At 32.8% G+C, this 24,862-nt stretch overlaps 1 protein-coding gene across 2 annotated transcripts; it reads left to right on the top strand.

Moving 5' to 3' along the window:
• The first annotated feature begins 47 nt into the window (after positions 1–47).
• LOC111047401 (putative RNA-binding protein Luc7-like 2) lies at positions 48–23,396 on the top strand. 2 transcript variants are annotated; one of them, XM_039434872.1, is made up of 8 exons: positions 203–464; positions 3,420–3,514; positions 7,540–7,636; positions 9,116–9,214; positions 11,060–11,278; positions 15,452–15,714; positions 17,547–17,735; positions 20,933–23,396. In XM_039434872.1, the coding sequence occupies exons 3-8, from the start codon at positions 7,625–7,627 to the stop codon at positions 21,114–21,116; spliced, it is 966 nt and encodes a 321-aa protein (XP_039290806.1). In that variant the 5' UTR covers positions 203–464; positions 3,420–3,514; positions 7,540–7,624; the 3' UTR covers positions 21,117–23,396. The 2 variants fall into 2 exon arrangements, with proteins under 2 accessions (XP_022188840.1, XP_039290806.1); XM_022333148.2 differs by lacking the exon at positions 7,540–7,636 and having other exon boundaries at positions 48–464.
• Positions 23,397–24,862: the final 1,466 nt, after the last annotated feature.

The following is a 24,862-nucleotide window of genomic DNA, read 5'->3' as shown; positions in this document are numbered from 1 at the left end:
ACAGGATACAGGAGTAAACAATCAGCTGTTAGAATATAAAAAAAATAGTTATTGTTTATAATAAGTTATAGATTCAGTGAAAATAAATTCTAATTCTATTTTATAATACCTGAATATCGATCGATTTTTTTTTATAAAATAAATTATTTCAATTAGAAAAATATAATGGGGCCTCATGGGTAAAATATGACACTTTCCTTGGAACTTGGAATCGAACGAAGACAAGTCAAATCAAAACTCAGAGTTGGCTTATCCTTATGTTTTTCACGAATGGCGATTCGATTACTAGTTTGGTGTATGTAAATTAATCAATAAATACGTGTAAAAACTATAATTCTATGGGGATTTATTAAACTGTGAAGTAAGTTTCTTATTGTTATAGGTAGAATATCATTTCTACAAAATGACAGCCCACGATCAAATGAGGGCTATGCTTGATCAATTGATGGGAACCGGACGAAATGGTGAGTTCCCAGTTTGGTCGTATTTTTTAGTATTATTATTTGTATCCGTATGCAGAATTTCTAATGTATTTGACCTCTCATATTGACAAAATGTAGGGTTGTTTAAGATAAAAATCAAGTATTGGAAGTCTGCCAAGACATCAAAATAGAACTGTGTTACAGTAGCCCAATTTTACTAATGTAAACTTCCTGCCTATTTTTGAATCATATCAAAATATCTAGTGTTTTGAAAGATTTCTTATAAACATAAATTATTGAAATTATTTAATTGTACCAACTTTAGATGATTCATAACTTTTCATTGAACCTAGGCTATTTGCTTTGGCTGTAGGCCCTAATTCATTTTTATTTCAATAAATTTTATGTCATTGTTCAAAATTCTAAATAAAGGGATGATCTCATTGATTCTCGTGCACGTAATATTATGCATGAGACAATAAACAAATTCTGGAAAGAGTCATTAAAACACGTTTTGCCTATTCTGTTGCTGTTCATACTGAACATTGGATGCAACAAGCAAATGCACGCGTTCTGTGTTTGCTCCTATATTCTCCAGATTTTCGTTTCTCATATGTGTGCTTAGTCATGGATGACCATACGTGCACTTGCACATATACCTACGCATTCAATGTAATCATACCCTAAGTTTATACCTACAATATATTTACCTATGTCTAAAATTCAATTATGTGAGAATTTTCTAATTCTATGGCTTTGTATGAGAATAACGTCTTGAACAATAGATATACGATAAAATGTTATATGTTGCATTAATATTGTAGATCTGTTCTTACTTATTTACTTACGATGTTTTCACCACGGTCCGACAATCGGGGAATTGCCCTGTTCTCTGTCGATTTCTTAATCAGGGTCTTCAATAGTCGAGTGGACAGGTTGACAGAGGGTGCAACTTGCACCACTACCCTCTTAGATGGTGGTATTTGTGGTCTTCAATAAATTCCTTCACTGAATGTTATGGTCTTGCTGTGAGATACTTTTTCAGTTCCTTGTGGAATGTTGATTGTGAGTTCCACATAATTTTTATGCCATCCGGCAGAATATTGAAGAAGTATGAGCCTGCATAAATTGGTGTGCGTTCAAATATTTGTTATGCCTGTTCTGCAAAAGTTCAATATTTAGCTTGGTCCTTGTATATTGTGCCCATGTTGACCATTTCACAAATTTGGATCTGAATTACTTGCGAGGACCACAGTTTCAAGTACCGATGGAGAGATTAAGTGGAGGATGGGAGCTGTGGTATGCAGACGAAAGGCATGTGACTGATGTGAGGAGGGCTCTAGTGCGAGAGGCTAAAGCTCACATTGAGCTGTAAAAAAGAAGACTGTTTCAAGTATGTAGATTGAAACCACTGTAAGCAACTTGCATTCAATGAATAGTTGTCTACAGCTAGTGAATCTTTTCTTAGGATGGTTAGTATTCATCTTTGAAATGATGGAATCAAAGTCAGATCGATATATTGATTTGAAGTCGATATACAGACATATAGGCCTATACTTCTTTTACGAAACCATTGCAGTTTCGAGCTCCGTGGTGGTCTTGGGGGGGGGGAGGAAGCACTTGAACTATGGGAGCTAGCGGTTTCAGGCTACGTGCTTTGTATATTGAAGCTGCAGGATTTCAGCTTCCCCTCAATTTGTTGCACAAAATCCTGTTTCTTGTCGTCATTGACTGGGCTACAAACAAAAATGAAAAAGAGAGGAATAGTTTTTAATTTGAAAAAATTGTTCTTTTCTGCAAGTTTTATGATTGTACTTAATGTAATTTGTAATTTAATGTACTAAGGTGCTGCACCCTTCATTTATTTATTTTACAAAATACTATCATAAGACATAAGTTACTCTTATATTAACAATAAGATAGATAGTCAAAAATTGAGAATTATGAGTAAGCCTACGGTATTCAAAATTTTTCCAAATGAATTCTTGTGTTTCTTCCTTTTCAATCATAGTTTTATTATTCCTTCCTATACTTTTCAAGACTAGTATAATATGTCGTTTTTAAAAAGGATTCCATCTTTTGAATAAAATGGGTACAACACATTTGAGTGGTATACAGTACAGACCATGCTTACATATTATACCATGTTTTGATTGTGAATAAATAAATTTCGAGTGACATGGATGGCTGGCAAGGTCTGATTGAATATTCCTTTTCCTTGAATACGTCCTGTTTTCCAATTATTTTCTGCCTCTGCTGAACAGAATTAGAATACCATGATTGTTATGGGAGTGTTCTAAAATTGACAGAAGACACAAAAAATGGCACCTGTAGTATATTGCCTAGTTTACTAGATTTTACCATAGCATCTTTCCATTGCAAATAAATCGAAAATCATAAGTTTGTTTACTCAGAATAAAATAGGTTGAGACTTTTGACTTCTAGATGACTAATTATCCGCGTTGCCAGATTTTACATTATTGCGAGCTTATCATGCTTTGCTGTGTGACGAAATATATTCAATTAGACAACTTGAATAAATTCAACTGTATTAGCTTGCAGGAGAAGGTCTTCATTTTTCACCATCAGATTTTTGGTTTCTGGAAACTAATATCTCAATTAGTTTTAATCATATATATTATCCAATGTCGTGATCAAGGCCAGGTATAGATCGTGTCAAGTAATTAAAAACATGACTATAGGCAACATCACAGTCCAGCAAATTTTTTGATTCAATGAATAGTCTTGGTAGTATAACTGGTGTATCATTGTTAGAAAGCGGAATTGACAGGGATCGTTCAAGTGATGCCGCGTATACATTTGAGCTTCTACTTGCTATACATATTTTTTATTATTGCGCATGTGGTATATCTTGGATTTAATAGATAATATTAATAGTTTTAATTGTTATATTTGGACATCTATAAGATTATTCACTGAGGCCTATTAATTTTCAAAGTTTGTATGGATAATTCATAAAAACATTTACTTTTTCAGGAGAAAATAACCGGTTCCAAGTAAAGTTTTCCGATCCAAAAGTTTGCAAGAGCTTTTTACTCGCTTGTTGTCCTCATGAAATCTTGTCCTCCACTGTAAGTTGAAAAATCCTTCTTGTCTTTTTGATGAATAATAGTTGTAAGGCTGGTTCTATCAATTGATTTATTATCAAACTGGAAGGATTTTCCAGTCAACCTGATAGTGAATGGTGCATAAATAATATTATACAGTATATATGCTGGGTTGGTGGAAACTATGTACCAGCTCAATATTTCTTTTGCAATGATATTTTGACTGTAGGTTTCATTCGGGATCCTATTTGAATTGAAAAAAAATACTTTTCTGTCGCTTCAAAATTTTTGTCCGCCATCTCGAATCCGCCATTTTTAATTCAACCTCTTTTTTTTAAATGGGAAGGTCATATATGATGATTTCTATACAGAATTTTAAAAGACAATGATTGGCGAAATTCGCACATTGATATCTCAAACCGTTCCAAAGTTATTCACATTCAAAAATTAAAAATAAGTAAAATTTTATAGTTTTTTTCATATTTTCAATGTACACTTTTATTTAATTTTTGTATGCTTTATCTGTGAAAAACTTTGGAACGGTTTAAGATATCGTTGTGCAGTTTGTCCAATCATTTTATCTCAAATTCTGTATCCAACTCATGTATCATACGACCACCCTCCCATTCAAAAAATGAAGTTCAATTCAAAATGGTAGACAAAAATTTTGTAGCAACAGAAAAGTAGTTATTTTATTCGAATAGAATTCCCAATGTAACCTACAGTCACAACATCTTTGTAAACGGAATATTAAGCAGTTTCCATAATTTTCACCAACTCTGTATATAGATAATATCTTATTAATTATTGCTCATCACGTTTTTTTCTATCGATGAATACCTATTTCTATTCTAAATGGCTTGCGAAAGCGATGAAATATATTTTTAATGCTTTTCAAACATAAATGTAGTTAATAGTTTACGGTTCATTTTTTAATAATGAACATTCTGTACTTTGAATATTTTTTGATCTGGAATGATCGATTTGTAATTTTTTAAGAAAAAATTACAAATTTCTGGTAATCAAAATCAATAGAGTTACCCTAGATTTATCAAAGAATATTTTTAGTAATGAGTATTGGGTTATTTTGTTTTATTCCATTAAGTTAGATATTGACTTTAAAACCAAACCAAATGCATAGATCTATAGATAAGTTCTAGATAATCTAAAATTGTAAAGTTGCTTAAATGAACGAAAAACTTCTTGATAGTTCTTATGCAATGTGGATGAAATCATACATTTGGTTGATGAGCTTTCAAATTAGTTCATATACTCCCAATTTCAGAAAATTTAGATCATGCATGTCAATAACTCAGAATTTTATTGTACTTATGATTGAAGTTGATTAGGAAATAAGATACATTAATACTAATTTGAATGATTACAGTAATTAAATGCTATAGGCATTAATTGGAACTAGTAATTTTTTAATAACTTTTCAATGTATTGAATGGATCATACATAATATTTGTAAATAATGAATTACAATATTTTTCGTGGTTGAATATGATAACCATGATGAATTATTTCTTTGGATAATGTTCTAGTACATTTCCAATTATATGTTTTATTAGATTATATTGCTGTTTACTTTGGAAATACAGTTAACAACATGTTGACTATACTCAACTATTGAAATTGTATTATATCTAACAGTTTTAGTATCTGATCATCAACTATTGTAAAGCTAAACTCATATTTTGAAAAAATGAATTGTTAACCATATCCAGGATCCTTTCATTTCTGTAAGTAGCACTATTAAATCATTGATGTTGATTCAATCCCTAAATCTTTTTGTCTGCTAATTTGGGTATGTATAGACAATATTTTCTGTATTACAAAGTCAACAATCCTTGAGCTAGAACTATTTAGGCTTTTTAAAATAAGAATTAATTTGGAATTTATAACTATCGTGGAACTATTGATGTTTTGGTGAGTACTAGCAAATTTTAAATTGAAATTCTAATTTTTTTCCTATTCATATTTCGGTGCTATATGAAATGTTTCTAGTGGTTTGGTGGGAATTATTGGTTTTTGAATTACCACTCAATGTAGCACTGCTTCATGTTTTTAAATTTCTTCAATATGTCTGTCCATTTATAATTTTTCGCTCAAAACAACAGCTATTCCAATTATTTGTTCATTTTAATCGAATATCAAAATATCTGTTTGTTTTGCTAAACAAAAATTATCAATGGACAGGGATCTTTATGCTTGGAAGAATAAAGTAAGGAGCTGTGTTCTTTGTTCTGGTACGTATTGTATTAAAACAGTTGATCGTGTATTGTTAAAAATATGGAAGATTCTCCTTACAAAATGGCCTGTTTTATTGCTCCCAACCTTGTATTCATTGTAAATCTCACGGTATATCTTGTTATAACTTGGAGGTATTTCAAATTATTATAGTTGATATTATTCTTAAATAACGTTTTTTGTCAAATGACTTTTATGTGCAGGTTAACAAATTTTATTTGTTTAGTTTGTTGCTTGCATAATGAGTTTAGCTTATTGAGGAGCACAATTAATTCTTCATAACTATATTATACCCCAGATCAATAATTATTCTATTCAGCACTTAATTGATTTTTAAATATTTTTCAATTGCTTTCTCAAGTAAAGTAGTGAGAAAGAGGTTTCTCACATTTCCCATCTCTTCCTGAGATTTCTTTAAGGTTTAGTCGTATGACAATAGTTTTCTTGCAATCAATATTTCAAAGGGTGGGTTCTACAGCCCTAATCACTATGCTATTGTAAAAGTCAGTTATCACTATGTTTGCTTGGTGGCTATATTCTGTTAAGTTGTGGGAATGACGATTTTTTGTTAATTACCTCACAGATCACTAAACTTACTATATCTTCTAATTCGATGGTTTAGTAGAACTTTGTGTAATATCTTTACCTAAATTATGATTCACACGAAAACTTCTGTTACTTTTTTGAATGTATTGTATGTTATTGTTACATAATCATGTACTCTGCAATTAATGTTAATATAAGAACAAAGTATTGATATAAACTAATAATTAGGGTATTATTCTGCAACTTACTCTACTGGTGGTATAGTTACTTAATTTAACAAATAGCGTTAAAACGAATCCAATTATTCTACAAACTGTGAGTATTTACTAAATAAATTGTCTTGACCAATTGTGAAATATGTAGTTTCCATTTCAAACAATCATGAGTTGAAGGCGAATCAAAGAACTCTATCTGTATACAGTATTTTTATTGAATTATACATTCACACTCATATAATCCCTGTTCAAAATTCATGTGATGAGTGATAATCTATTGCAATTAATTCTATGTATTCTATAATTTTAATTTACTGACAGTTCATGTGTTGCTTGTTGAGCAGCCAATTCATGGTTATTCTAACTTGAACATTAGTTTTTAAAATTTGGAAATGGAATTTATTGTTTTTACCAGACTAGGCCTGTTTACAGGGGCTTGTTTCATGCATTTTTATCCCTATATTATAGGAGAAAGGCTACTATACATTAGACTTACTTGTCACCCATTATCCTCGTCTAAAGTGAGGACCTTTTCATTATTTTACTGTAAAATTTAATGTAACTGGCTTCTTGTATCGAATTCCTCTCTCTAATGACTCCATTGTTATTTATCATTTATATGATTTTAAAGTATTGGAAAGTTTATAATCTTGTTCAATTCGCGTTCAACTCATGATAACCTGTATGTGATAATGTTACTGATAGCACAACAATAATTGAACGACTATCAATGTTAGCTAAGTTACTGCGGCAAACGTGCGTGAAACCGATTGTGAGTATAGACGAATCTATTTATTTGTTTATTGAAACGAATTTTAAACGAACTTTAGCGTTTCAATCGTGCCAACAACTTGGTCGTTTGTCGCGTGAGTATTGCAAAGTAAGCAAAGAACGACAGCCGAATTCAACGTCATCCTCATCCTCTCCGGCGGAGTACGTATGCTCAATCAGTTCTAAATTAGCAAACAGATGTTGAACAAACACGATTTTTGATGAAACTTATGACGTTTGATTGCTTCTCTTCTTACCATCCAGGGAAGGTTAGAGTTGGTAAAATGAGAACAGATGAGTGAAAGGGTGCAATGAGGCTACGATAGCGCCGGGCGGTCGCCTCTCATGAATGCTGTCATTTGTAAGTCACCACTACAAAATATGACAATCTAAATACGATTTTATCTATTTTATTCAATTCGAGTTTTATAGCCATTTGCCGACCGGTGTATAAATACTTTGTGTTTCAATCAAAAACATGTCTATACAACCTTATTCGTTGTTTCGAAATTTCAGGTAGCCTGCATTCTGCATAGAATATAGTATACTAGTATCACATACAATTGAATTGAGTTGTATTTCTCTAATAAAATCATAAATGTTGATGAATTTGTGTCTGTGTTATTTCAATTTCTTTACAGATGTATCTTTTACACAGATATGAATTCTTGTTGGGCTACAATCATATTCATTACACAAATAAATACACGATCAACAATATTAAGGGATTAATTTTCATTCAAGTTACAGAAATTATATATTTATTTAATCGTTCGATATAGTCACGAATTTTGGTCATGTTTCATCACATACTGTATTTTTCAAGCTTATTCCTTTATAATTTTATATGTGTCTCTTGGTTTCTCAATGTTTTCAACGCACTAAGTTTTTGCGTCATTTTAGTGATCTAAATGCTTGTGTAAGTCCTTTGCAATGTTTTATTTTTTTATGTTGAATCTGTTAGGATCCCCTAATATTTGCTTATGTTTCTGATTGTTATATTCAGATACCACTCTGATTAAGATGTCCTTATTTGTGTGTTTTTCATTTATGAAAATCAAATTACATTTTAAGAACTATTGATGTTTTCATTGTCTTTCTCTTTTCAATTCATAAACTTTTTCACATTGTCAATAAACAGTTTTCATAAATTAATGCTCTAGTTATAATAATTCATGCATTTCTATCAAGATTCTTTTTAAATGTGTGTTCATCATGCTTTAAATTGTTGTTTTTTGGTGATGGGAAATTCTAGTTCAAAGTCTGTTCTTGATGGGAATATTTGTATTATTTCTCTTGGCTACACAACACAGGATATCTCATAAATCAGTAAATTATATTTCTTGAAAGCTGGTTCAATGTTATCAAATTAGGGACATGTTCGATGAAAATTTGATAGTTCAGTAGAATGTAGTACCATAATACAGGAAAACATTCCATTACACTAGAAGTGATGATATTGTGAGCTTCATGATAATTTTATTAGTCTGGTGTGTGGAAGCCTTTCTACTGTATTACGGGACCATTGGACTTTTTAAACAGGTCCTGGAATATACAAATAAAAGTACTGATGAATCAGATCTTGTTTGGATTTGAAAACTAATTGATATTTACATATTATTAACATCATATTTGAAACAATATGATTTAACTGACATATCATTCAAAAGAATCCAAATTTTGAATGTTTTGTGTTGAAATCACTAGTTTTACTTTATTGCTCCACTATCTAAGCACGCTTTTTATTGACAGACCTATTGAGGTTTCAATTTTGATTGCAGAATATGTTCTATATATTTTAGTTTTGAATGTTTTTGATAGCACTGAATGGTTGTTACAGCGTATGGACCTGGGAGAATGTCCCAAAATCCACGATTTGGCGCTGCGTGCTGATTTCGAACATGCCAGTAGAGAGCGCGACTACTACTATGATATCGATGTGAGTAGACCTTTGATTACTTTTCTAGAAACCTTTTGGAATTTATCTCCTTATTAATTTAGTTCATGCTCCTATTACCGTATTCAGAATGAATGACATTAATTGCATCTCCAATCAGCTGTTTGGGGTATCAGTTTCTCGAAATTTCATTTCGTCTATTTCCCGTTGCTTCCAGAAAGTCCAGTGGATACAATATTATATATTCGAATGAATATATAATATTTTTCTCATAATACCAGCATATTGCCATTTAAACGCAAAAACCCAACCCAATAACCTGCCCTTTTACCGTTCCATTGAAACATAATTGAGCATAACCATTTATGGTGTGTCGTGATGCCGTGAGATTCGAAGAACTGAACGACTCACACGACTTCCCCACATGTTTGAATTTCTCAAAAAATTTCTTGAGTCAATATAGGCATTAGATGAACTGATATCGACAGGAATGATTGGGAGAGAAAAATAGGCGAAAGGCCAATATAGAAACTTTTTTACTGGTTTGAATTTAATTCATTTCCTCATTGCTTTTTTTATTTAGAATTATTGGGGGAGAAGGTCTGGCGAACCCTACTACAGTGTTTCTCACCCGAATTTAGATACAAGGCAAAGTTCGAAATAGGGTTTCACAAAACACTTTGATTTCCAGTCCACAAAATGTATTCTAAGAATTTGGGATGACTGATTCGATTGTTGTTTTTTATCTTTATCCTGTAGATATAATTACTTATCTACCTACTGTATATCCAACTTTTAAGTAGGGATGTCAATCCCGGGACTGATTTCCAATCCCGGCATTTCGGTATCATCCAATGCATTTTTAACAAATTCTTCCTCCTCAATTACATGTTCAGTAACAGTGTGTGGAGATGAAAAAGGGCTCATTATAGAGGGAGAGGATATTATTAAAATGGAAAAATACTTAGGAATAATATTGAAATTGAAAATTATATTTACAAATGTTTTCAAGATTGGGATAACTTTTTTTATAAGCTGAACCACTACTAAATGAAATTTCGTCGAGCCAACTATATTTACTTCAACTAGATATTCTACTTATGATCAAGAAATATAATTAGAGAGAGAGAATAGTTAGTGCTTATTTACTTCTGATTTCTGAAGCCTTTCAAAGATCTGAGTGCATTTCAAGGACATGACATCAGCACTATTGCAAATATTGCGCCGTCTAGACCAGCGAGTATAGAACTAAAGCGAGTATAGTATAAACGAACTACAGCTAGTATAGTCTTTTTCTGTACTCACTGGTCTAGACTGGTAATTGTGGTGCTGCGTAAACAGAAACAAACGTAGAGGCATAACAACCGATCAACAACCATTCTGCGAATTATGCGAATCGATAATGCTAATTCTATTTAGCCATTACAGAGTACAGTATTATTATGTATATGCAACTGTAGGCTGTGCCTGTAGAATAAATTAGTCAAACACTTGGAACAATATATGCAAAACTCATATTCATCACCGTAAATGAATTCTATATTGAATTGTTTTTTGGAAAAACACGATTCACAATTTCAGGTTTTCCAATCCTGAAAATCCAGTGATTGACGCTGAAAAATCCCGGGATTGTTAGATATCAAAAATGGACCGGGATCCCGGGATTAACATCCCTACTTTTAAGTAATGTATTTTATATTATACTTCAAGTTTTAAACTTTGTAATTATCATTAAGGATGATTAAATTTGAATTTGAAATATTTGTATGAAATAAATTTGCAGTTCACGTACATGTGCTTTAGTTGAATGCAGTAGCTTATTTTTATTTTTTGTAAAGCTTTTTTCTATTTTGTTTTTGACAAATAAATTGATTGATTGATTGATAGGCGATGGAGCACCTGCAGACGTTCATCAGCGACTGCGACCATCGCACGGAGCTGGCCAAGCAGCGTCTGCTGGAGACGCAGGAGGAGCTGTCAGCCGAGGTGGCGCAGAAGGCCAACGCAGTGCATCAGTTGGCCGAACAGATCGGCAAGAAGTTGGCGCGTGCCGAACAGCTCGGCCAGGAGGGTCAGGTCGAGGAAAGTCTCAAGTTTATGGCTGAGGTCAGTTTTGTTTTACAATCGACAAATCAACTTACTTGAGACCATGATGCCACATAAAATAATGCACTGGCTCAATGTAGTTTAGTTCTTCAAACGTCAAATGAGTGCAGAGATAACTTGATCTCTGGTGTCAGATAAAAGAAGCATTATCAATCTTTAGCTTGACCAGCTAAATGAAGCTTTTTGTTGAGTTATGTTATTCGATTTAAGCGTTTACTCAATGAGTAGTAATCAATGAGTAGTAGTTCTACATAATAGCAGTAGTTCAGAGAGCTGAGCTCTGTGTCCAAACAAACTTACCACTTATACATACAATTATACTCGTAAGTCATTCTGGTGATTTAAAGAAATCGATAGATGTGTGATATTATTGTACAATATAGTTCAATATACATCAAGACACTGCGGCCTGAAGCTATATTCACAAGTAGATACTACATTGTACAACAGTATTGAGTGTCTAAAGCTTAAGTTTTACAAATGACTGCTGTTCAGTTCTGAAATCTCGCATTTGATGACTCTGGTTTCATATCTCAATTTCAGGTCTGTTCAAATGTAGTAGATGCTCTTTTTTCCTTCAAATGAATGACATGTATTCATCAAAATGTCCAAAAGTACCTATTTTCGTTTCAAAAGTACCTGTGTGGCATCGGAAAGATGTGCTCACATTTGGCGTACACAGTCTTTTATGGGTGGTGTAAGGAACTGGAAATTTTGAATTTTCTACCTATTTCATTAATTACTAATGAAATGGCGTTTTTGGCTTTGTCATGTTTTTCTATTCTTATATTGTGATGTTTTAACTAAAATTTAACAAAATCAAATTTTCAAGCGGAGGCTAAAACTATTCCTAAATTAGTAACCCTATATACACTTTTCAGGAGTTCTATGAACTGGCTAGGACTTTGTGAAATGCTTAACATGTTGAGCCCATTATTGACCGAAGCGAAGTTGAGGTCTTAGTTTCGACTCGATCGGCTTTTGTGTTTGTTTGTTTGTACCGCAGTTACAGTCGCAGTTATTGTCCGATTTGGATGAAATTTGGTATGCAAGTTCTTTGAAACAAGGCTGGTGTCCAAGACGGTTAGAGCGTAGTTTGACACACTGTGGGACCCAGGTTCAAATCTCGTTCTGACCAGTTTTTTTTTTTTTTGCAGACGATACAAATTGTTTTATCTTTTTCTAATAATGTATCATTATAAAATTATTATTATTACTATATAGAATAATTAAATTGAATCATCTTATTATTATTATTAAATTGATTTATCAAATTAATTGGATAAATTATTTTTAAAAAATCTTTAATATCAATACATGAATAACTATTATTATCTATGTTACAGATAACTCAACTATTCTAGTTGTGGACAATTTTTATAATCATAAAATTAATCAACTAATAAATCAACAACTATTTTAGTTGTAGACAATATTTAACATCATGAACATTTCTTTAAACTCCAACTTCTTTTATTCATAACTATCAGTTATTTTAGTTATTTTCTAACTGAATTTTCAGTTTATCAGGGTACAATAATTATTGTATTTTATGCATTTTTTGTGCATATTTGTGTCGCTCTACAGTGTCAAGTCTTTTGTTTTCCTTAGGTATGAGATCGGAAACCGATTTGTGAGCATTAACATTCTGCATAGGCATAACAAGCCATAACATTGAATCCACTTTTCATGGAAAACATCATTAGCAACCTCCTTACATTGTCACCAACAAATTCATCTTATTTAGAATCATTTTCCATCTCACCATCGTCTGTGAGACGATTCATCATCTAAATTGCCTACTGCATTTTCCATTTTTCCGTCAGTTGACCAATTTCTTATAATCAATTATTAGAAAAGTTGTAATATATGTTTATATTGTAAATATGGAGACGATATAAAGGTACCTCCTTGATAAGTCCGGTGTCCCTGCAAACAATGTCTCTAGCACTTTCAATGGAGAAAATAATAGATGACATGGCTAAATCTTCACAATATACTGTACTTACTGTACTGGCCCTTCTCATTAGATTGAAAGTTGTATTCGTGAGCGAGGTCTACTGTTCGCAGAACTACTAGTGTTATCAACTACTGCTACTTTTTTGTTTGTCTTTTTTCTTTCTGTTTTTCTGTGTCCCAGGACCAGTATATCATATATTTTAATATATTCTATATCACTTTTTTCATAAACTGGACATTTCCATAAGTGGATCTTGATATTTGATATATTTTATTGGTTTTAGAATAGGTTTTTTTTTTAATTTTTGTATAATGTATGTATGAAATTTATCGTATAGTGTGACGAAGGTAATGCTTCTGATGACCTCAGAAGCGTTTACAATAAAACATATTCTATTCTATTACTATTTTTTTACGGAATCATATAATATTATTTATTTTATATAAATCATGAAATATGTATTTTTTTATAATCATATACGAGTTTTTATAATCCTACTCTTAATCATGAAATAAAAATGATTGGAAACATTTCTAATCTTAGACCTTGAACAATTGAGTGTATTCTTTTATTGAATAACTAGCAGGTAACCCGTGCTTCGCAAGGGTATTTTTAAAACTTGACGTAATGAAATCTAGAAGAATTGAAAATAGGCCTATAAGAATCCTCGGTTAATTAAACATTTATATGCAACATTTCAAGTAAATCAGTCCAGTAGTTCAGACGTGATGATGCGTCAAACATAATTTTACTATCCTTTACACGTGTATACGTGTTTAAGCTAGTTCTTTCCTTTTTTATAGTACTACCATACCTATTAATAATTAACTTGATTGCAAAATTTTACATTGAATAATTATTTGATAAAATCCAAGTTCAATCGTAATGAAAACAACCTCCTTCAAAAAATAATTTATAATAATGTAATATAATAATAATATAATATGTTTCGAGGGAAAAAATTGAGAACAAAAAAATTAAAGCTTCTTCGGGACTCGAACCAAGTACCTTTCGCTTTGAAGCCGAGCTCTTTACCAATACTCCACGAAAGCTGTTGATATGAATTGTCTAGTAACTAACGTTATAATATCACATTATCCTTACTACCTAGAATAAAATAAATGTGGCATATTTCATTTAAAAAAGATTCAAATCGTTTCTGTCTGATAATTCATAACGATATCCATTAATTTTTGCATCTATTTATTAAGTGATACAAATAAATTGCAGAACATGCCGGCAATATTCAAATAAAATGCTGTTAAATTTTGGACTGCTATTGAATTCGCCCCCAAAATAGCTAGTAAATGATTATTTATAGCACTTTGTTCAAAATAATCCGACACGTATTATTTAAAATGTTTGTTCAAAGAGCTGAATAATATAGCTCTTCAATTGGGTTCAACAAATTTTCGTTTCTGATACACGGATTTCAGTAGGCCACATACGATACCGTACCTAACCTTCATCATACTTGAAATACATCTCTTATGTTAAGAAAAAGTTTTCAATATTTCACCTATTTAGAAATTTGTCAGCGGAACAATATTATTATTGTATGTTGGCTATATTATTGTATTGATTTCATTTAAAATCAAAACTCTTACATAATTTTATAACATAATATTTAACTCACTGCTCGTACCGGCCGCGGTAGTGTTGTATTGTAGATGATTTTTAGTGTTTAATATCATATTTAAAGATGACAAAAACAGCTTTTCGAGAATTTGAAAGATTGAGAATCAATAAAATGTTGATATTCAAAACTTAACAACTCACAATAATATAATATTATCACAATCGCTATAAGCTGCCAGCATTTGTATCAAAACTCGTATCGAAACATGAGCTTCCTGTATCGAAACACATATTGCAACACATTGTTACCAGCGTATCAATTTCTCTGTGAGCTTCCTTTATACAAACACATCTACATCAATGTAGGTTTGCAGTATGATGTTCCATGAATCAAATTTAAACATTAATTCTGAAAAATTTAGAAAGAAAATTGAAATTTGGGCTTCGAAGTGAACGATTTTGATATTTTTAGAATCTATGTTCAAAATTTGGAGATCTAAATCATTCCCGTTTTTCCGGTATGCAATCCACAAGTTGACATGTTTTGATGCGAACAAACGAACACACGAACAAACACAACCCTACTCTCTCTTATTATATAGATAGTGATGCTATTAAACTTTTGTGGTGTTTAGATCGACGAGCTGCGCAAGAAGAAGGCAGATGCAGAGGACGTGTACCGCAACTCGATGCCGGCGTCGAGCTACCAGCAGCAGAAGCTGCGCGTGTGCGAGGTGTGCTCGGCCTACCTGGGCATCCACGACAACGACCGCCGGCTGGCCGACCACTTTGGCGGCAAGCTGCATCTCGGCTTCATCAAGATACGCGACAAACTCGCCGACCTGCAGAACACTGTCGAGCAGCGCAAACAACAGCGCAGGGCTGAGTTCAAGGACAGGTCAGTATCGATACTATCTAATGAAACATCGATACTTTTGAATCAAATATCGTGTCGTTATCGTTATCGAGTGTCGACACCAATGAATATCGATACTATCCAATGAAATATCGATACTTTCGAATCAAATATCAAATAATATAGGCTTATTACCTCTATTACCTTCCGCTTCGCCTAGGACCAGGATCCTCGATTGGCAGTGTCATATGTGGGTGGTGTCATATAAGTCCTCCCAGGAAGTCATCAAGGGAATAGAGAGGATTCCCTTCCAGCCATGTCTTCATGGTCCTTGTGAATTTGCCAGTCTTTAAAACGCTGATTCAGTTCAATTCAATTTATAATTACATCCTAAACATTTGATAATCAGACAGAGGATGAGTCAAAAAAGAGCATCCTTGGGAAGGTTCTGACACATATCACAATCACATTGATTCTCTGTGGCAACCTGTTGTACATGTTGATTGAGAGGTATGGATGGCTCTCCGTCGTCTTGGTGAGTCGGCATCTGGGCAGCTCAATCATGCTTCCCCCTCTCATGTGTCGTCTGGATCGACAAGCTGCTTACCTCCTCCCTCACAAACCGGAGACACAGCAGGATGTATAGCCCATACACCATACTCCGTGAGGATCCCCAGCCGCCTCCAAAAGATGGATTTGCAATGTTCACGTGGCCCACTACCAGTCATTACTCTTGGTCCCTAACATCCGCCGCATGACCCCCAAGTATCAGGCCGTACCTGTGAAAGAAGTCGTAATAAGCAATTGAAAGATATCCAGCTGGAGCCTGGCACTTCAATTTCCTCAGCAGTTAGGTGACTCTTGGCAATCTGATGGTACAGAGTGGTCTTGAAGCCCAGCAGTCCCATAGTGGCTGGATGTGGATTTGGTGACCTGCTTAGAGTGCGAACCAGATGTTGTGTCTTGTTAGGTTTTGTTTTAAATGACAATATGCTATTACTATTAATCATTTTTAAATCTCGAATCAGAAAATCTGTCATTGTAGTTGACGACACTGGAGCGCTGAAGGTTGGTCCCATTTGGATTTGCAACCTCTTGTCAGTGTACAGTTATAAGATATAGGCTAGTTGAAGTTGCATTTTGAGTTATTGATCGCATGCAACATTGCACACAATTGATAATCGAGCCGACAGCTGTTTTGTGATTTGTAACAGAAATATTTACTTATCCATTTTCAATGTTATCTTGTTATATACTCAAAAAGGACGAAGGAGAATCAATTTTTTGGCCCACAAACTCAATCTGAATAATGGTCCAAAGAATAATTATAATATAATTATGTGGAAAATTCAAAGTTGATTAATGAAAGCAATCGAAAGTAATCGTTCCAAAAACAAACTGACAATGACTTGATCATTAGGAACTTGCTATGCTCGTTCAATAAATAAAGCCTATATTAGTCTCCAAAAATTTTTCCAATGCACAAATTTTTTCATACAGGATTCGAGATGATTCGTTGTTTAATTTTTCAAGTAGTATGTACAAGAAAAATAAGTTCATTAGTATTTAGAGTAGATGGCTATAGTGTTGACAATAAAAAAACTTTAATATAATAATATAAAAAAATTGAATATGTCTCATAAATATTTTTTCATTGTTTATATTTCGTAAAGTTGGAAATTGAAATCAGAATAAATGGATATTGAAATACAGTATTGGATATAGAATAGCAATGGATATTTCAAATAATTTAACTGTGTTGGAATCTTTCTTTTAAAAAGTTCAATATTGGTTTTCGTGAAAAACCACTTGAATGTTTTTTATCTTCTTTGATGAAAGAATCCACTTTTAAAAATACGATTTTGATTGATCAGGGACCGTGAACGCGACAGGGAGCGCGAGCGTGAGAGAGGTGATCGCGAGCGCGAGAGAGACCGCGACAGGGATCGTGACCGTGACCGCGACAGAGATCGCTACCGGCAGAGGGATGGCGGCAGGCGGTCACGTGACTACCGACGCAGGAGCTCCTCTTCAAGGTCACGCAGCAAGTCCAGGAGTTCAAGGTCAGTGGACTTTCGCCAAGGTCATGTTTCTATTTATATGTTGTATGTAATGTGACACAATAATAAAATTGATTCTATAATACAATTTTTGTAAAATTGAACACAATAATTTTTTTGTAAATTTCTATTAGACAAAGGACCCTATCAGTCCTGCATAATATTTTGTGATATGGTCAGTGAAATATGCATTTTGTCGAGTTATCGATCAGATGATACTCTATATTATTACACTATAGTGGGACGATAGTTAAACCTTCCGGCAGTCGCGCCCTACTCAATCACACGAGCAGTCGCGTGTTATATTTTTTACTGTCAATACATATTAATTCATTGTATAATTACTTTTTCCTTTTTCTTGGATTATTTAACGCCTATGAACATTTGAATGATTACCATTTCATAGCCCAATAAGGTACATCAAGAAAGCCATCAATTTTGTGCTATTGGTTCGTTTACAGTCCCCGTATACAGTCTTTCCCTATCTTATGCACTGTCGCGACTAAATGACACCCAAAGACTGAACCATTTCTCGGTTGATACTGCAACTCAGTGGAGTGATGAGGGGGAAGTTTTGGAATGAATAGGTAACTCATTCACTGACATCACCCCATTCAATAGTTTTGTGCAGCAAAAAAAAAACTGACACTGTTGTACTATTTACAAAAGCGCGACTGCCGGAAGGTTAAGGAAAGTAATCTAAGTATGTAACGGAGTTTTTTATATTGTAAATGTTTTTAATAATAAATAAATAAATCCTTAGACATGGGTCACATGACAGAGAAAAAATAAATTAATTAATTGTTGAAGATATGCGGACCACTGTGGTGTAGGTGGTTGGTGGTTGGAGCTTGCAATTCTGTCAATCTATTTAATAATTGGAGTAATTTGACCAAATATCGGCTTTGATAGATTGTGCGAAATATAGGCCTTCTCGTGCAACCCCATGTTGTTTCAAGTCTCGAGTTATTTCTTCGAGACTGTAATTCGGTCGTTGGTCCAATTCATTGTCTCCCAACAATTTTCAATCTGTAATTTTGCATCATCCCAGTTCATCATTATTCACAAACTTATATTCTTCTTCAATAAAATGTATTCAATACAAGACTCTTTAACAAGATTACATTACTTTTCTTCATATTTAATTATCTACTCGCTACAAAAAATAATTTATGTAAACTTTGAATTGGTAGATTGCTTGCTAATGATTTAATTTGCTTCAAGTCCTTTCAGTTTTGTTTCTATAAATTTAATGTTTTAAATTTTTGTTCTGTTGCATGTTTCTCCCCAATCAGACCGTATTATCAATACGATAACAATTTTGATAATAACTATCGCTGGGAATAGAAGGCAAGGATATCATTCGAATCAAATTGAAGAATTTTCTTATTTTATTTCAATCTTAAAAACGTTATGTACATTATGAACTGCTTCACATGTTAATTGCCCATCATTATTTTTGTATTTTCTGTCTACTCTGATTTTGTCGTTCTGATACCGTAGTATTCATAACATTCTAATTATAAACTCAATAAAGTTATTTATTTCTATTTTTTTATTTTCTCTGACTTATTTTTTACGCTTATTTTCTATTAAAAAAGAATTTGACTAATATACTTTCTGACTTATTTGTTTACAGTTTCTTTCAAGTGGAAATATTTTGTTATTGATGTTGAGGCTTGATGTGATGTTGCTCTTAAACTACTGTTTGTTAGGCAAACAATACATGTTATACTATTGACATTTATTGTGCATGATGAATTTGTACATTTTTTGTATACGAACTGTCTCGGGTGACAAGTATTCGTAATGAAATGTATTCTGTTAAGACAAACGGTGTCTGAAGCTGTGGAATAGAATCATTCAATATGATTCACTCTTATCATTCATCAATAATGACCGCCATCTTGTATTTTTCAATGATGTCGAATATTTTCGTTGTTTCCATCTCAATATTCTTATTCGTCTTGTTCTAAAGAAGGGATTGAGACCATTTGCAAATCTCTATCATGAAGTAGTCATGAAAAATCGATTTTATATAGTTCTAGCTTGTTACCTCATGCTTATGGAAAAACGCACCAGAAATCATGCAGGGTTTTCTTTGGAAGGCGCTGGAGAACTTATTTTTTGACGTACAGCGCATGAATATAATATATCGTTCCAAAGTGGAAAAAACGCTCTACATTTCATAGATTCAAAATTTCTCTGTATCTCTTGCACAAAAAAAGTTATAATGCAATGAAATTTGAACAAATTTAGAAAAAAAAGTTTTTTTGGGCTTTTGAAGATTATAACTGAAACAATATGCGTTTTAAAGGAAAATTTTATAAAACAAAAATTGTAGAGGAAGTTTTTTAAAATATTTTCGTCTAAAAAATGGTTGAATATCTTGAATGGTTATTGAAATATAAGCGATATAGCAAAACCCTGAAAATTTTGGCGGCCATCTTGTTTCCGAGGTGTTCGCCTGTGATTTCGACTTATCATCATCACGATCCTTATTATGCTAGACCTAATGAAGAAATTGAGACATCTTCCACCGCTGTTACTCAAAAATGACCACGGAATGACATTTGCGCCCGTACTATTAAGCCTGTTTTTAAATTTCCAATCGTTTTATGATTATGTGTTTTTGTCTCTGTTGAATAAATAAATAACATACATTTCACCAAGGATATGCAGAATGTCAAGAAGATTTTAGAAGAAGAATAAGCATGTTCTTTCGTTCTATTAAGAAGCCTGATGCCATCTAATGAAGAAGTATGTTTTCAAGAGAGAACTGTGTTTTTCTTTCATCGCATGCAGAAGATTGTGCTTCGTCCAACAAGAAGCTTGTTCCTTATTCAATCATGAAAAGTGCGTTTCATTTTCAAGAATTCCCTGTATTCAAGAAGTTTTCTGATCATTCAATCAAGTATGCCTTTCATATTCAATGGTGAAGATTGTGTTTAATTTTCCATGTGTTCAAGAAGCTTGTATTGCATTTAATAAAGAAGTGGTCCTCCTACTAAGAAGCATGTATTTCACAAGTGTATAATGTATTCAAGAATCAGGACCAGGAGTATTCAGAACCAGGAGTTATACCTACATCTTATTCGCTCACGAAGAATGACTTATCCAGTCCTGAAGTGCACTTATCATTGGTCTTTTTCTCATGTTACCGACTCAAGACAGGCGCTTAATCGAAGCTTGCTTTGCAGATCGCACCGATCCCGTAGCGGATCCCGCAGCCGACATTCGAGAGCTCGATCCGAGCGCCGATCACGGTCACGTGATTACAGACGTGATCGTGGTGGAGGGGGCAGGGATCGTGATCAGCCGAGGGGAGGTCATCACGAAGGGTCCACCCCCAGGGACAGAGACGGGCCGGGGGCGGGTGACTGAACTCTACCCACATTTTGATCATCCTACATTATCATCACTGTAATCAAATTGAATGAATGAATTGACCTTAGGTCAGTTTTATGTAATACCGTCTAAGTGGACTGGTTTAATTTTCTTTGAGACTAGAAAACACATAGCAAGGCAAAATTTCAGTCTTATATCCTTTTTGTTTATTTTGTATGAAATTGAGTTTTACGAATTGATTTTATGTAATAGGTATCATCCAAGAATCTGGTTTCATGTTTTCAAAGACAGAATTTTCATTAGTATCCATTAACATTGAGTGAGTGAAGACCATAAATATACACATCATAACACGGCCGAATTTCAGACAAATATCTCTTATCACTAGGTACATATTTAAAATTGAGTATGAGAGTTGAATGAATGAATACCATTCAGTGAGGACAGAAGACCGGATTTTTGACGAATTCTAGAAGAATTTGTAGTAGGCTAGTAGAAATTAAGATCTAATTTCTGACTTCATCATATTGGGTTCGTACGACTAATACGAAGAGACCAAAGTTAGCCTAATCTTTAGAATAAAACATTTATGGAAGAAGAAATTTTCTGATTTCAAACGAAATTAATGAAAATCAAATACGGTAGCCTATGATGAAATTAATTTTAATGTTTTTGTGTCTCACGGCATGGTATTATCACTTGTGCCATGTCTTCCTTAGAATTCTGTTAACTTTGTCAAATAGGTTTTTTACACTTTTTAATATTCACATGCTTTTAGTAACAGAAATCATTTAGTAATTGATATGTATTGTGTTGTTGATATTAAAACTTAGCTATTTAGATTATGCTCATCCCTTATATGAGTGTTTTATTTTTCAAATATTTGTTTTTAAGATGAGTTTAAAAGAGCCAATATTCATAAAAATATAGCCTACGCTGTAATATAACTAAAATATATCGATGAATAATTTGTATTTCAGTTTTTATAGTATTTGCATCTAAGTTGTTTGCTAGTTCAGATTCTTTTAAATCTATTGATATTTACTCTCCTACAGATTATAATTGTTTCATTTCAGATTGTAAAAATAAATCATTTCCTAAACCATAGTTAGTTATTTCATCTTCAAAAATCATTTAATTGAAAAACTTTGGGGAAAAATACGTGGACAATTTTAATATGATTTCAATGTCAATCGTCTATTTTACACTTGAACATGATCATTTAATGCATAACCATTCTATCGTGTTTTAAGGAATTTAAATTACGAAAAATCTGTATAATCATGATATTATTCCTTTATAATTATAGACTATTATCCCTGTATAATGGATAAATGAGTTTAAACATTTTCAAAGCAGCAAGGTACTTGAATTAAAATTAAATAATTGCAATTACTATTTATTATCAATAATTATTATTAATTTAATATTGTTTAATAATTATTATCATAATAATTGGTACTTTGAAATAATTTAATTAAAATTATTGATTTTCTTGAAAATTGAAAATGAAGCAATTCGTGTCCTCAAGAAAACAATTATGAGAAATTTTAAAATGGAAATACAGGATTGTATGGTTAGCTAAAGGCATTTGATATTTGATGCATAAAATATCCTTACTATTAGTCTGTCTATGGCGTTATGAATGACAGTAATTAATAATATTGTTCCACACTCGTTCAAACCAGTGAATTGAATTTGAAGGCATAACAAATGATTTATTAGATTACTGTTTGATCTTAATCTAACATGGGTGAAGTGATTAATTAAAATTATATTTGATTTGAAGGTGCTGTCAAAAGAAGACTAATCATTAAAACAGTAGAATTCTTAGAAACCTTAATAAAATTATTTTAATTTTTAAGAATTTACCAACTCACGCTTCCAGTTGATGAGAGTGACTGCATCATCTACTATGAATTATTTCTTTTTACTTTTAACTTTTGTAGCTTCAACAAATTATTTCGTTCTCTGATACGTTTTAGGTGTAATAAATTATGTATCATTAGAAATGATAGACGAATCCCTCCGTGAATTACACTTGCAGCCTATTGAGACATGTAAATATCGTACACTACAAACACTAGTTACGGTAACTAACAAATTCTATTTATTTCTTTTTGTAAATTATAGAATATAATTTGATTATTGTATTGTAGGTGCGGTGGCTGGACATTGTATTTTTAAGTTTCAGACCAGTTTCTAGTAAATTACGTTTTATAAATGCTTTGAAATCTAAAATTATATTTCAAAAAATGGCACTGGTCCATCTTGTGTGTTAATGTATTATGTTTAATTAAACACTCATACGAAATATGTATTGTTTTTCATGTTAGCTCTAAAACCCCTGTAAAGATCATCAATTGATTTGTTGCATTACTAAATTGCATGGAATCTATGCATTCCGTATTGAAATACAAAACAACTCTTAACAGTTGTATTGCACAAAAATTGAATGATTTAGGTACTGTACTTAGAATTTGAGTATTTAACTAGAAACTTCTCAATTTTTATGCATAATGTTGTCTTGATGTAGGCCTATATCTACTTAATACTTGATATTACTATATTATACTTATATTACTATATTATTATACTTGATGAAGGGACGGATTCAAGGATCCAAAGGTTCAAAGAACCCCACACGTCAACCGTAGCTTATTGTGTTCCCAAGTAGTATGTTAGTTAGGCAAACCAATACCTGTGTCCTTCACAAGATCCAGGAGTCTTTCCCTATGCTAACATCTTATTCATCACCTGGTTGATTGCTGCCAAACAGAGCCCATTTCCTTGCCCTTGGTCTCTTGCAATACAGTGATTGTGTTCATGGGAGGTTGCGGTGCATGTACGGCTTCGGCGAAGTGAGCAGTAACCAGAAACCACGTGACTGGTGCACCACTACTTGCTCCCACCGAACGAAAATCGAATTCTGGTTCACCGTTTTTGGCGCGTACATTTGTACAAATGTTGTCAAAGCAGGTTGACGTCAGCTCAGTAATTCTAGTAGGCAAGAGAATCCTCAAGTTCAGACCAAAACTCTTCAATAAGTTATTAAAACAATTTGCTGCTCTATCTTTCTTCATTATATTTATGTTAAAATCCTCCCTTTTATTATTCCATGCGAGTTCAAAAAATGGTTCTAATGCTTTAGGCACTCAACTTTTCAACAAATATATCAACACTAGCATCAGGACTCCTATATATATTGATTACAGAATTATACGTTGATTATCCAATTCCACTTGTATGTCACAGCACTCAAAAATATTTTGCTCGGAAACATTTTTACCTATCTCCATAATCTTTAAACTCCCAGTCATAGTTGAATCATTTTTATGAATAGCGACCCCTGCCTTTCTCATATATTTTCTTTCAAAATAATACAAGAGGGAATAATTGTGCAATTTAATTGAATTTAACTTACCATCAGTCAGCCCATGCTCGCTTATAAGAAAAAAAATCTAGAGCTTCATCTTCCAAAAATATTTCCACCTGACCCACCTTATCACCCAGTGATCCTACATTGAGATGTATCTCTTTGATCTGTCTTTGTTTTTCATACATTTTTCATGGGGAAAACGAACTTCTACAACCGAGTGAATAATAAAATGATTTTCATTTTCACTTGGAATATCATCTTTGCAGGAATCAAGATAATGTTGAGGAATTGATGACAGAATAAGATTTGTCCTGGACGAAACCGGGAGAAATTTATTGAGGGCTCTATCGATCGACATCTATATGGGGCCTGGAAGGAAACATCATTTGTCCCACCTATTACA

This window comes from Nilaparvata lugens, chromosome 8, assembly GCF_014356525.2.
Source record: "Nilaparvata lugens isolate BPH chromosome 8, ASM1435652v1, whole genome shotgun sequence".
NCBI classification, from domain to species: domain Eukaryota; kingdom Metazoa; phylum Arthropoda; class Insecta; order Hemiptera; family Delphacidae; genus Nilaparvata; species Nilaparvata lugens.
Note: the sequence above shows the minus strand (reverse complement) of the source record. Positions and strands in the feature narration are given on the sequence as shown.